General features: G+C 47.1%; 1 protein-coding gene across 9 annotated transcripts in view; it reads left to right on the top strand.

The window, feature by feature from the left end:
• IRF2 (interferon regulatory factor 2) overlaps nucleotides 1-13,153 on the top strand; it is an 87,329-nt gene that overhangs the window by 66,764 nt on the left and 7,412 nt on the right. For 8 of the 9 annotated variants that reach the window (XM_042982962.1, XM_015535917.2, XM_015535916.2 and 5 more), the window contains one exon: nucleotides 9,469-9,633. In XM_042982962.1, the coding sequence (XP_042838896.1) occupies nucleotides 9,469-9,633 (165 nt within the window). The remainder of the gene's footprint in view (nucleotides 1-9,468; nucleotides 9,634-13,153) is intronic. The other variant, XM_042982959.1, reaches the window with a different exon arrangement.

The following is a 13,153-nucleotide window of genomic DNA, read 5'->3' as shown; positions in this document are numbered from 1 at the left end:
TGACTTGTGGACGGAGGTGAGAGACACAGGGATTCTGATTCCGAGGCCACTGTGGAATTTGAGATTCGGTTTCTCTTAACCTTTTAAAAACGCTTTATTGAAAACTGACACCGTTTCTCGCGTTCAGTTCATTTGTTTCTAAACCCGGGGTTCGTTCCAGTTTTGTATTTAGGCACCAAGAGGAAAACTTCCAGATGTTTTCATTCTACTTTTATGAGCATTATGTTGATAGGGTTAAAATTGGGAACTGAAATGAGTACTTGATATGAGAGCAATTTTTCACACTGTCCGTAAGCTCTTAGGTAGGGAAATAGATTGAAAATCAATACGTCAAGTCAGTGGAGGCCAACCACCCCAGTACATTTTCATTCCAGACAGGGTAGAGGTTATTGTAAGTGAATCCAGTTCAGTGTGGAGAAGGAGAAAAGGGGAACGGACCGTGGCCCGGACACAGGGACTCTTGCTTGATTGCTGTTCTGTTTGACTTTTATTGTTGCCAGAGATGATAACGGTTAGTCACACGCAGGCTTACAGGCACACGCACCCTTGTGGCCATCGGCGGGCTGGGTCCTGGGCTTGCCTTCTTGTCCATAACTGCTGAACGCACTTTCAGGTGTGCCTAGTGGTGCACAGCAAAAAGGAGCACAGTGTCTCAATACTTAAGATTTGTCTTTTTACTTATTTATTTTTTTTGAGGGAAAGGGAGCAATTGGGGGGCGGGGGGCGGGGTGGAGACACACACACACACACACACACACACACACACACAGAATCCGAAGCAGGCTCCATGCCAACAGGCTGACGGCAGGGAGCCCGATGTGGGGCTCGGGCTCACAAACTGTGAGATCATGATCTGAGCTGAAGTCAGACGCTCAACCGACTGAGCCACCCAGGCGCCCCGGGATTTGTCTTTTAATGTTCCATCTCTCCTGTCTGATTAAACACACAGGTTAGCGTATAAGATAGCCCAAAGACCCATCCCTGCTTTCCTTTTAAGGAGTGGGGGGGGAACACTCCTTTATTTTTATTTTTACTTTTCTTTAGCATTGAATTCTGTCTTGTGGGGGAGGAGGGGGGGGAGGACTTCTGTTTTTAGGAAGCGGAAGACGCCAGCAACATGTTGAATTGTTCTGACAATACCCCCTGGCATCTTGCCCAGGTTAGCAGCGCTTTTGCTGAGCCGTATTGAAATCATCTCCGGGCCAGTGTAAAAAGTTTGCAGGTGCGGACATTCTGTCTGACTTGCCCAGGCAGTGCTTTACAACCCCATTGTGTTTCTTGATAAAAGGTAACCCCACCCTTCAATAAAGCAAAGATTGCTGTGTAACAGAGGAGGCTATTCATTGCTCCAAAGTAAATCGAGCAACCCTTAGTCACGAATAACAATTAGGAAACAATGTAATTTGAATTTTGTCTGGATTTTGTCTGCCCAAATGCACCTTATGGGATGTATGTACTTCTTTTGGTAATTGCTTCCAAATTTGACTGGCTTTGGAAGCAAAGCTTGGTAGCTCTTTCAGACAAGCTTAGGAGCTCAGGTATCGCCAAGAAGGACCTGCGTTGGAAGAGAACAGATTCGCGACGTGGGTCCCCACGAAGACCTCATGGTTATGACTCAAGGTTGGCAGCCTCTGGCACCAGAATTCCTAATGCTTTGAGGTCGACCAAAGGTGGTGCTAGGCGGTAGAATTATGTCTTCATCTTTTCCCAGATCCTTTGCTCACCCTTCTTTTGTTTGCTGTTTTTCCTGGTGCTTAAGATGAAAAACAAAAAAACTTCATCAACAAGATAAATAATAGCTTGAGGTGGCTCTTTATTTTTTTTCATATTTTTTAAAGTTTATTTATTCATATATATATATATATATAGAGAGAGAGAGAGAGAGAGAGAGAGAGGGAGTGTGCAAGAGGGGAAGGGGCAGAGAGAGGGAGAGACAGAATCCCAAGCAGGTTCTGAGCAGTCAGTGTAAAGCCGGACGCAGGGCTCGAACTCACTAACTGTGAGATCATGACCTGAACTGAGATCACACGTTGGACGCTTAACCAACTGAGCCTCTCAGGGGTCCCTTGAGGTGGACCTTTAGGTGGAAGGCATTCCCTGGCAAGGGAGAGGGAGTGAAGGTCTTCTGTGCTCCTTCTCGGGGTGGGGTGGGGGGGCTGCGCCTCCTGCCTGTTTCTGGGAGGGCTGAGCTGTTCACCCCCTCACGCGACAAGGCACCCGGTTCTGTTAGGACTAGAAAACGCAGAGCAACATGAACCCCCACGTGAGACGTGAACCCAGACCCAGAACCCATAGTGCACCTTATTTTTCTCCGGTGGACCCGGCCTGGAAAAGCCTGGTCACAGAGATGGGCCCGTGCGGGACGCTCTCCGTCACCATGAGCGTGCAGAGTTCCGGCAGTAGTCTGAGCTATGTCTTTTCAACCTTAAGAAGTTTTTTTTTTTGTTTTTGTTTTTGTTTTTTTACGTTTTTATTTATTTTTGAGACAGAGAGAGGCAGAGCATGAACGGGGGAGGGTCAGAGAGAGAGGGAGACACAGAATCGGAAGCAGGCTCCAGGCTCTGAGCCGTCAGCCCAGAGCCCGACGCGGGGCTCGAACTCACGGACCGCGAGATCGTGACCTGAGCTGAAGTCGGCCGCTTAACCGACTGAGCCACCCAGGCGCCCCCAACCTTAAGAAGTTTTGATTTGCCCAAGAAACCTGGCATCCTTTCATGAGGCTAAAGGTTTCTCACCTTCCCCTCTGCCTTGCCACTCCCACCTCATTTATAATTAACCATCAGCTCCTCGGGTTTCTCAAATCCGGCCCCTTCTTTCTATTTCTGACACCAGTCCCAGTCACCTTTGCTGTCGCAGCGCTCTGTTTCCTTTCCGCCCCCGCCCCATTCATTCTCCACACAGAGTGACTTTTTAAAAAAAACAATGCCAGTCTCACCATGTCACCATTGTCCCCAAGACGAAGATCTGAGTCTCTCTTGTCTCCACAGAGTCCTGGTGACCTGGTCCTTGCCCACCCCTTTTATTTGTATATATACTTTGAATGTTTATTTTTGAGAGACACAGAGACAGAGTGTGAGCGGGGGAGGGGCAGAGAGGGAGGGAGGCACAGAATCCGAAACGGGCTCCAGGCTCCGAGCTGTCAGCACAGAGCCCGCCGCGGGGCTCGAACCCACGAACCGCGAGATCATGACCTGAGCCGAGTTTGGAGGCTTAACGGACGGAGCCACCCAGGCGCCCCATGTATTTGGTTTTGAACTTGAATGATTCAGCATGTTGTGACTTCCACGTGCCTGTCCAGCGTGCAAGCGAGGTGGCTCTGGCTTTGTCACTGTGGCACGGCCCTTAGGGCTCTGTCAGCGCAGCACAGAAAGAAACGGACGTTTGGCAGTTCCGCTGGGAAGCGTAAGCTGCTACCCCGGCACGTCTCACCCACATTTCTGCTCCCAGACTGTTGACCCTCGTGATGTATTGATCAACTCTCCTGAGATTGTATTGGGGCAGAGTATTTGCTCCCCTTGATGGTAACGTGTGGTGCTGTTATCTCGGCCCCGTCACCCTCGTGCTTCACCCTGACCTACATCAACCGGTTGAGGTGGGTGCAGGCTGCAGGGGGTCCGTCTGGCCTGTGCGAGGACAGAACTCCATTCTCTAAAATTATTAACCCTGTAGTGACGGTCTTTCCCACCATTGCTCTTGGACATCTGTCCCAGATCATGCCTGCATTTTATTCATATGCACACACACACACACACACACACACACACACACACACATACACACACACACCCCAGATTAGAAAGACTTGGGTTTTAGACCTCCTTCTGCAGGTTTTTTATTTTATTTATTTATTTGCCACATGACCTTGGGCAAACTCCCTAACCTCTCTGAGACTCCATGTCCTCAAATATAAGGTAGAAATAATAATACTGATCCTGCCTACCTCACGGGGTTGTTGAGAGCACAAAATGAGCCTAGTGGAAAAGTCACTGTGTAGTTAGAAGGTGGTAAAATAATATTGTGATTAAGTAAGATCCGAGTAAGAAAAGTAGCCTCCAATCTGTGCCTCATCGTCGCAGCTAATATTAACAGTTCCAGTTCTCAGACTTTCAGACAGGACCAAGAAGAAATTTCTCTCCATAATACCACACCGATGGCCTGATTTTCTGTGCCCTCTGATACGCTTTAACGTTTCATTTACTTATTTTGAGGGAGACAGAGACAGCGGGAGTGAGGGAGGGGCAGAGAGAGAGGGGGAGAGAGAGAGAGAGAGAATCCCAGGTCGTCTCCATACTGTCAGCGCAGAGTCTGATGCTTAACTGACTGGGCCACCCAGGTGCCCCCCTCCCCTCATTGGCTTTATTCTCGACCCTGCAGCTACCTAGGTGACCTTGGCGGTTATTTGTCTGGCCTCTCTGGGTCTCAGCTTTCTTTAGTTATAAAGTGGTAGGACCAAGCCTCCCCGCCTTCAGAGGCCCTTGTTTTCATTTCTAATAGTCTCTGCTATTAAGAGCTTTCTGTGACGCATGGGGGCAACTGTGTTCTCAGGTGGAGCCCTCCACTAAGTCAACAATTGTTAATAAAGTTGGGATGACCCTTTAAGGAACCACACTGGCTCATCAGTAACCAGCCACGAATAATATTGTTGTAATTCTTAGCAACTAGGTCCAGATAACATTACATTCCTGTGGGGGACTCTTTCCCCGATGTGCTGGAGAAGCTTGGTGGATTTCAAGCCCCTCCAACCATTGGAGAGTTTCCTTGGCACCCAATATAGAGCTGTTGAAAAGCAATCCCACTGCTGGTTATGAGCCCAGAGTCTCATTAAGGTGAGATGCGTAAGTTTTTATCCTCAGATGGGCTTATTAGGAAGCCAGAGGCGCCCGGTCAGAATTTCCGGAGCTCTCTTAGCTGGGGAGACCATATCGGGGAGTACTTGAGTTGAGCCTTGGGGTCAGGGAAAGTGGAATCTGATTGCTGGTTTTGCCACTTACTGGCTGTCTGGCCTCAAATTAGTATTTAACTCTTCATGATGCCTTTTCCTCGTGTCTAGAATAGGGACAGTAATTGTGCCTTCCTCATGGGGCTGTGGAGACTTATAGATGGGACGTACAGGGTGAGTGGGAAAGGCAAAGATTAAGTGCTTGGGAAGCCTTAGGCTTTGTACGATTACTTATCCGAGGGGATGTTCAGGTGCCTAGCAGGGTGCCACTTGTGACTTTATTTGCCTTAGGGGTTGCTAACAGTTCTGCTACTTGCCCGTCTTTTCAGGTGTCAGGAGTCAGGAGTCGGTGTCACTGGGGGCAAAGGCTAGTGGTTTGGGGAACTCGTGAGAGAGACATAGAGGCAGAGATTGGTCAGTGGATTAGGGGTTGTGCCTAAAGCACATCCAAAGAGCATCTCAGATGTTGAGATTTCCCTGTTTCTCTTCTGGGCTGGAACCTTACGGATTGGGACCTCAATGATGTTCAGATATTAAGTGAAATAATGTAAAATGAACCTCTTCTTGGCCGGTGCACTCAGTTGTGTAACCACCACTATATTCAAGACCTACGACATTTTATTACCCCTAAGCATTTCCTCCCCTTACCCCCAGCTTCTGGCAACCATGGCCCGCCCTATCTTCATCATTTCATCTAGGTTCTAAAAAGCCCGGCGCGCCAGAAGTCCTGACATTTGCTAGGAAACATTCATTGTCACATCCGGCCTTTGCAAGCGGCCATGGTCTCCTCTGGGACTCCGGCTCCAGTCGGTGAGCCTTGCCGTGTTCATTCATCTCTTTGTTTAGCAGAAATTCACTAGCTGCTCTCAGACATCAGCCACGAGCCTGGGCTACGACTTGATACACAAAGTTCTAATCCCAGTTCTCGGCTCTCTCAGGAGCCACAATTTGGTGGCGAAGATGATGCATCCAAATAAAAAGTTAAAAGGAGACATAAAGAATTAACTTGCAATAGGAGGCAGAAAGTCAGGAAGTGTCTCCAGGTCATGTCATGTTGTTAGTGTTGGCCGAGCAGTGGGGACCACGAGTGACGGGCGCTCTGGAAGGGGAGGTCAGACAGTTCTGGATGGTCAGGAAAAGGCTCCAGAAAGACAGAGGCATTCTGAATGCTGCCTGTTGCTCACCTTCCCCTTCCAACCCGTGTTACCGCCTCACTGAAGCCTTTGATGCTTCCCACTGGGAGAAAGTTCTCTACTGTCTTTTCTTTTCACACTGTCCTAAACTTCACCTCTCGAGCCTTCTGTGCTGACCAGGAGCCCTACGAGACAGCTCACAAACCAGGCCCTTGCTGGCTCGGTCATGTCCTGCCCCTCCCCAGTACGTGACAAGTTGTCCTACGAAGTAGGTGCTCAGCAAATCTTCCGTATGTTGAATGACCGAGTCGGGCATTCTGGGCAAAAGCAGCGAGGGCGAGAGTTCCTGGTCAGAGAGTTCGCGGGGCTGTTGTAGAGAGGAAGACTTTTGAGCTGCTGTCATTGGGTACAGTCCCAGCTCGCTTGCCGTCTATTTGCAACGACAGTGCAAGAGAGAATGAATTTTGGAGTATGGGAAGTTAACGTGGCTTCGATGGAAATCTAATTCATAGAAGAGCCTAATTGCCTTAGTGTGCAGGGTATTACTTGTAGCCAGCCCTCCTCGTACACACGCCCCGTTTGGCTTCTATCTGCCGACTGCTTTTAGGACTTGGGAAATCTCGTTTTCCTGCCATTTTGTCTTCTGTGCGAGAAGAGGCGGAAGAAACTCGAGAGAGGTCGGTGTCAGCACTCAGTCTGTGTCTGGTGAACTGCATAATTGATGCTGTCCTGCTCAAATAGGATAGTCCAAAGATAAAATAAGAATTGGGGAGTCTGCTTGCCATATATAGTCTGCCTTCCTCTTCTTTAATTTTGTCCCCTCCAGGAGAACTTAGACAACATTCCATTTCCCTTCCCTTCTGAATGCTGTGGCTTTGTGGATGGTTATCACATCCCCAGATCTCCTTCCCCAGCCTCGTGCGTGCTTTTCCTCTCTTCCTTCCAGAACCCGAGAATTCTCACTCCCTTCTCAAGCCTTCTCCGAGTAGAATCAGGTCATGTTCTCCCTACGTCGGGCTGGTCATTTCATCTCCCTCCAAAAAAAGCAATTAAAACAGGAACTCATTTCTAAACAAAAATACCAGAGCAATGAAAATACTTTGAGCGGTTAAAACAAGCATTTGTCCATGATGGCAGACTTCTCAAGAAGATTGGAACACGGCGGCCTTCTTGCCTACCCTGATGGTCGGGAAGATGCGAGGGACACGGACACCGTACATAATCCACAGACTGTGTGACTTTGGAGAAGTCAGTCTACCTCTCTGTGCCTGAGTTAGTTTCTTAGTTGATCGTAGGATGATGGTGGTTTGCCTGTCATGGTCATGGGTGGAAATGTTAAAATAACTTACACGAGTAAAACATTGACTGTGATGGCAAAGTATTTTGAGGCCCTTGGGAAAACACTGTTATTCCTTTGTTATTTCCATGGGTTTATTGGTGGCGGTTTTCAGGGATATTTCATCCAGTCAGTTGCCAACAAAAGTCTAAGGTCAGTTCTGTTGGAAAGTAGGGGAGGGCATTAGGGACATTCGAATTAAAACCACCGTAAGATACCACTGCACACCTATCAGAGTGGCTGACAGAAAAATAGTGGCCACGCCAGAAGCGGACGAGAATGTGCATAAATGAGATCATCCCTACGTTGCTGGTGGGAATGGGAAACAGTACAGCCACGTCAAGCCAGAGTTTGGCAGTTCCTTGTAGAATGAAACATGAAGTTACCGTATGACCCAGCAATTGCATTCTTGGGCTTTTATCCCAGAGGGGTGGAAACTTAGGTTCACATAAAACCTGAACACGCATATTCATAGCAGCCTTATTTGTAACAGCCAAAACATGAAAACGGCCTCCTTCCCCAGCCTCTTGGGTGCCTTTCCTCTCTTCCTTCCGTGGCCGGAGAGTTAAACAGACTGTGCTATATCCACACCAGGGAATATTACTCGGCAGTGAACAGGAACCAACTGTTGGTATCCACAGCAACTTAGGTGAATCTCTAGGGAATTATACTGAATAAAAAGCCAATATAAAAAGGTTACTGTGTGAGCTCATTTATGAAACATCCTTGAAATGACACAAATTATGGAAATGGGGGACAGGTTAGTGGATGTCAGGGGTTAGAGATCATGGGGAAGAGAGGCTGAAGGAAGGCAGATATAAAAGAGTAACGTAGGAGATACTTGTGATGATGGACGTGTTTTGTATTTTGATTGTGCTGGCAAACATGAAACTCCGTAAGTGATAAAATTGCAGAAAGCTAATTGCATGTGTGCATGCGCGCGCACACACACACGCACGCACGCACGCACAGGAAAACTGAGGAAATCTGAACAAGATGCCTAGAATGTTATCAGTGTCGGTATCCTGGTATTGTACTGTAGTCTTAAATTTTAATTTTTTTAAGTTTATTTATTTTGAGAGAGAGCGTGCCGGTGGGGTAGGAGCAGAAAGAGAGGGGAGAGAGAGAAGCCCAAGCAGGCTCTGCATTATTAGTGCAGAGCCTGATGTGGGGCTCGAACTCGTGAACCATGAGATCATGACCTGAGCTGAAACCAAGAGTCAGATGCTTAACCGACTGAGCCACCAGGCGCCCCAGGAATTGTACTATAATCTTGCAAGATGCTTGCATTGGAGGAAACTGGATAAAGGGCACACAGGATCTCTCTATTACTTCTTCCAACTATACGTGACTCTATAATGACCTCAAACTAAAAGATTTGATTAAAAGGAAGTTGAGGCAGGATTCAGAGGCAAGGTGGTCGGAAATCATCTTGTCAGTGTTCTGGGGAGCTGGTGCTACCAATGTGTGTTGGGCTGGGAAAACCATTCTGTTCCACTGTTCAGATATTCCATCCAGTGGTCATGTTGCCTGCAGGGTAGGAAGGGGCTGGGAGTGTGAACAGAGCACCCACAGCTGGACATGACACAATGGAGTGGATTTTGGTGGTCCTTTCTCCTTAATAATAACATTTGGTAATATCTCTCTGGACCCAGGACCTGGAAAATGGCACAACAGCTTCCTTCGGAGCAAGAACAGAGGAAAGAAATGGGTCAAGTTCAAAGCACTGTCTTTCTGGCCCTGGGGCTAGGTCTGGATGCAGCCTCCAGTCCTGCAGGCTTGGCTGTGATTGGATTGAGTTTGGGACATTGCCACATGTAAGCACCATTGGCCAGCATGCTGGAAATAGCCCTGGGGAGCCAGGTTACTGGCAAGCTGCTTCTCTGGAGACATTAACCCAAAGCTAAAGCTGTCCTTCAGTTTCGTGGCCGATGACATGTGGTGACTGAGAATCTGACTCCTGACCATTCAGCTTTTTGGGGGAAGGTTTTCTTTCTTGAGAGCACACGTTAGAATCGTGAATCAGGCATCGGCGCCTGATGGCTGTCTTTTCTTTGAAGTTGTAGGACAGTCACATCTGGACAGCAACATCGAGGATCAAGAGATTGTCACTAATCCTCCGGACATTTGCCAGGTTGTAGAGGTGACCACCGAGAGTGACGAACAGCCGGTCAGCATGAGCGAGCTCTACCCTCTGCAGATTTCCCCCGTGTCTTCCTATGCAGGTAAGGGGGCAGGAGGGGAGCTTTGGAACTGGGCACAGATCAAGGTGGGGCAGCCCTTCAGGGTGGGGCCACCCACCCTCCACACAGCAGAGAATCTCTCCTCCGTCTTGGGAATTATTCTGGCTTTATTGTCTCAATGAACATCTCCTTGGGTACTTTTGTTCCCAGAAGTCATAGCCATAGCGTTTCTTTACTCGATCGCCCATAACATCTTTGTGCATGACTAACAAATACTATTTCTTTGGAGAAGTAGTACATCTAAGGCTATTTTGTTTGCAGAAATCTGGAAGGGTGTGTTCGGTGGAATCTGAGTTTGACCAAAAACTGGATAGAACCTCGGGGACCATTTCTTCCAGCTCCTTCATTTTTACAAGTGAAACACTTATTCTAGGTCACATGGCCAGTGAGGGTTTGGGTCAGGACTTGACCTCAACCTTGAGACCTGGACCTTCATTCCACTCCGGCAAGTTTACTTGTTTCCACATATTTTCCCCTTCTTTTTCAATTTAGTAGAGCTTCTAATCAGGCCAGGTATCTGATTCCCCAGGGAAGGGCCACATAATGACCCAGGAGTAGGATTAGAACCAGTTTCATTTGGTTCTTCGATCCTTATAGAACAAACCAATGAGTCCTTTCTCTGCCAACATTACATCATCTTATACTCTCCGATGATCTCTGTTTAATTTTGGGGGGACTTGGTTATAATTAGGAAATATATATCCCGAGTCAATGTTATTGCTTGCAGACATTACAAAAAGAAAGCAGAGGTCCTATCATGAATAACTACAGTCAGCGCTCATAAATGTCGAGGAGTCCTTCCCAGTGTCCTTTCGTTAGGATGCTGCTCCCGTGACTGACACACAGTCGTGTTGGAATTGGGTTGATCGTGACAGGTTCCTTGTGAATTATCAGCCACTAACCCAACCTTTTAGTTCCTGAACATCAACTTTCTGGGTTTGTTTGGGTTTTTTTTTTTTTTTTAGCTTATTTTTTAAAGTCGTGGCTAAATAGACATAACACAGAACTGACCATTTTTGCTACCTTTAAGTGCACATGTCAGCGGCAGTAGGTGCCTTCACAGTGTTGTGTCGTCGCCATCCCCGCCATCGGTCTCCAGAACTTGTTCATCTCGCAAAACTGAAACTCTGTCCCCATTAAACACGAAGTCCCCGGTCCCCTCCCCCCAGCCCACCGAGAGCGACCACCATTCTGCATTCTGCTTCTGTGAATTTGGCTACTGTGGGGGGTACCTCATGTGAGTGGAATCAAACAGTATTCCTCCTCTTGTGATGGGCTTGTTTCCTTTAATGCCCTCAAGGGCCTACCTTTCTTCTGTGCTAAGAACATACAATGAATGTGAGATCAAACCTCGCCTACAAGAACCTTCTAATCTGTCAAACCGGATAAGCTTGTCGTTATTTATTTGTCACATTTTGAGCCCCTGCATGTGCCTTTATGGTCTTTGCCAGGCCCCAGGAAGAATAACTACTATTTGCTGCAAGTTTCTTGTGCCCCGGGAACTGGGCTAACGGCCTGGTATCAGCTGACGTGTTTAATTATGAGAATAACCCTGTCAGCCTGGGTATCATCCTTATTCCCTCTTTAAAAATGACAAAACTCAGGCCAGTGTGGGTAAAGCAGCGTGTCCGGGGACGAACAACTGGTAAAACAGATAGAATCCACCTACATGTGGCTGGTGCCCAAAGCCTGTTCTTAACTGCCCCCCCTACCCCGCCCGCCCTCCCCTGTTATGCTGCCCTGGACAGCTGCACAAGGTTCTTCCGTTCAGTGTGCACCCACAGCCCTGATCTCAAGGACCCACCGAAGACACAGAACGGCATGTTTATGCCTTAATTTTACAGCTGAGATAACACTAGGTTACTTTGCTTATATTTACGTAGCTATGGCTAAAAACGAGTGACTTTCTTCTACATCATGAGCTACAGGCATTATTCCATCCCGTGGGTTTGTTGTTTTAAGGGTCGTAGTTTTATTTTTTTATTTTTTTATTTAAAAAAAATTTTTTTTAACGTTTATTTATTTTTGAGACAGAGACAGAGCATGAATGGGGGAGGGGCAGAGAGAGAGGGAGACACAGAATCGGAAGCGGGCTCCAGGCTCTGAGCCATCAGCCCAGAGCCCGACGCGGGGCTCGAACTCACGGACCGCGAGATCGTGACCTGAGCTGAAGTCGAACGCTCAACTGACTGAGCCACCCAGGCGCCCCAAGGGTCGTAGTTTTAGAATAGATGTTTCTGTTTATCTGTTGAAGACTTTCCGAAGACTTCTTGAGGATTCCGGAAAGACATTTTCTTGCTATTCTTCCCTCAGTGGCATTTTGCCTTAGCAGAAGAATCCCAAGGACAGCTGATCCGTGCAGAGAGAAATGAAAATTTCATTACCCTTTTCAGGATATTTGCATAGATTTGAAAAGAAGGATTCCAGTGCAGGCTGGCAGGCAGCTGGGGGGTGTTGTTGGAGCCTGGCTTTTCTGTCTGGCCTTTGGTTCTTTCCATTGTTTTTATTGTCTGAATTCTCCAGAACCTTTTGGAGTGAGGCTCATTGGCTAGAGCCAAAATGTTTCATCACGGCTGCTTTTCTAGAGCTTACCGATGTGAAATGTACCTGTTACGGATGGTGGCTGGTTTAAGTCTTTTCGACAGGAGTTTTACGGCTTTCTGCTAGGAGAGGCAGCTCTTTGGTTGTAATTCACTCTTCTCATTTTCCGTTCCCCAGAAGGATAGGCTGTTTGTGTTTTCGTGATAAGATTCCTTTGTTTGGACTGGAATTCAACTGTCGACTTCCTCCAACCATTTTCATTCACTTGTTTAGGAAACTGGTATTCGGAGGCTGTTGTTTATTATTTTTTTACCCTCACTGATCACTGAAATCTAATCCAGTAGCATTACAAAACCACATTCAGTTTTGCAAGTCTGTCTAAATTTTGTGGCGAGCAAGAAAAGAGGTGGTTTCTTTGAGTGGAGGTACTTGTGTTGGATGTTTGAAGACAATATAAAATTCTTGCTGGATTCTTAAAACTTTCACCCTGGGGAGAGATAATCCCAAAGGCCAACCTTGGGAAACTCTGGAGGACGGTCATTTTATATTTAAAGGTTTATTATAAAGTGGCGCCTTGCATGATGTATCTATGGCACCAGGATTTTATTACGTAATTGATGGTTTAGTAAAAGAAAGCCATAGCAATATATTGTGGAGGGCTGGACGAGAGGATGGAGAAGAGTTAGAGGAGAGAATATAATACAAAGGATTGATTGGTTATAACCAAGAGAATGGAAATTGCCTATTGACCTGGAACGGGCAGTGAAGACTTCCTTAAGGAAACCATAGTAGGCTTGCATTTGGTTGGGTGGGGCGAAGATAAAAGTACTTTGAAATTAAGAACACTCTGATTTGAATCTTTTGATTGAGCTTTCCAGGGAGTTGAGCAAAGGATGGACGGAAAGAAATCCTTGTCAATCTTATTAATAAAGCTTATGGAATAAGAGCCTTCCAGAAAATG

Source organism: Panthera tigris, chromosome B1 (assembly GCF_018350195.1).
Source record: "Panthera tigris isolate Pti1 chromosome B1, P.tigris_Pti1_mat1.1, whole genome shotgun sequence".
NCBI classification, from domain to species: domain Eukaryota; kingdom Metazoa; phylum Chordata; class Mammalia; order Carnivora; family Felidae; genus Panthera; species Panthera tigris.
This window is presented reverse-complemented; position numbering and strand designations above follow the sequence as displayed.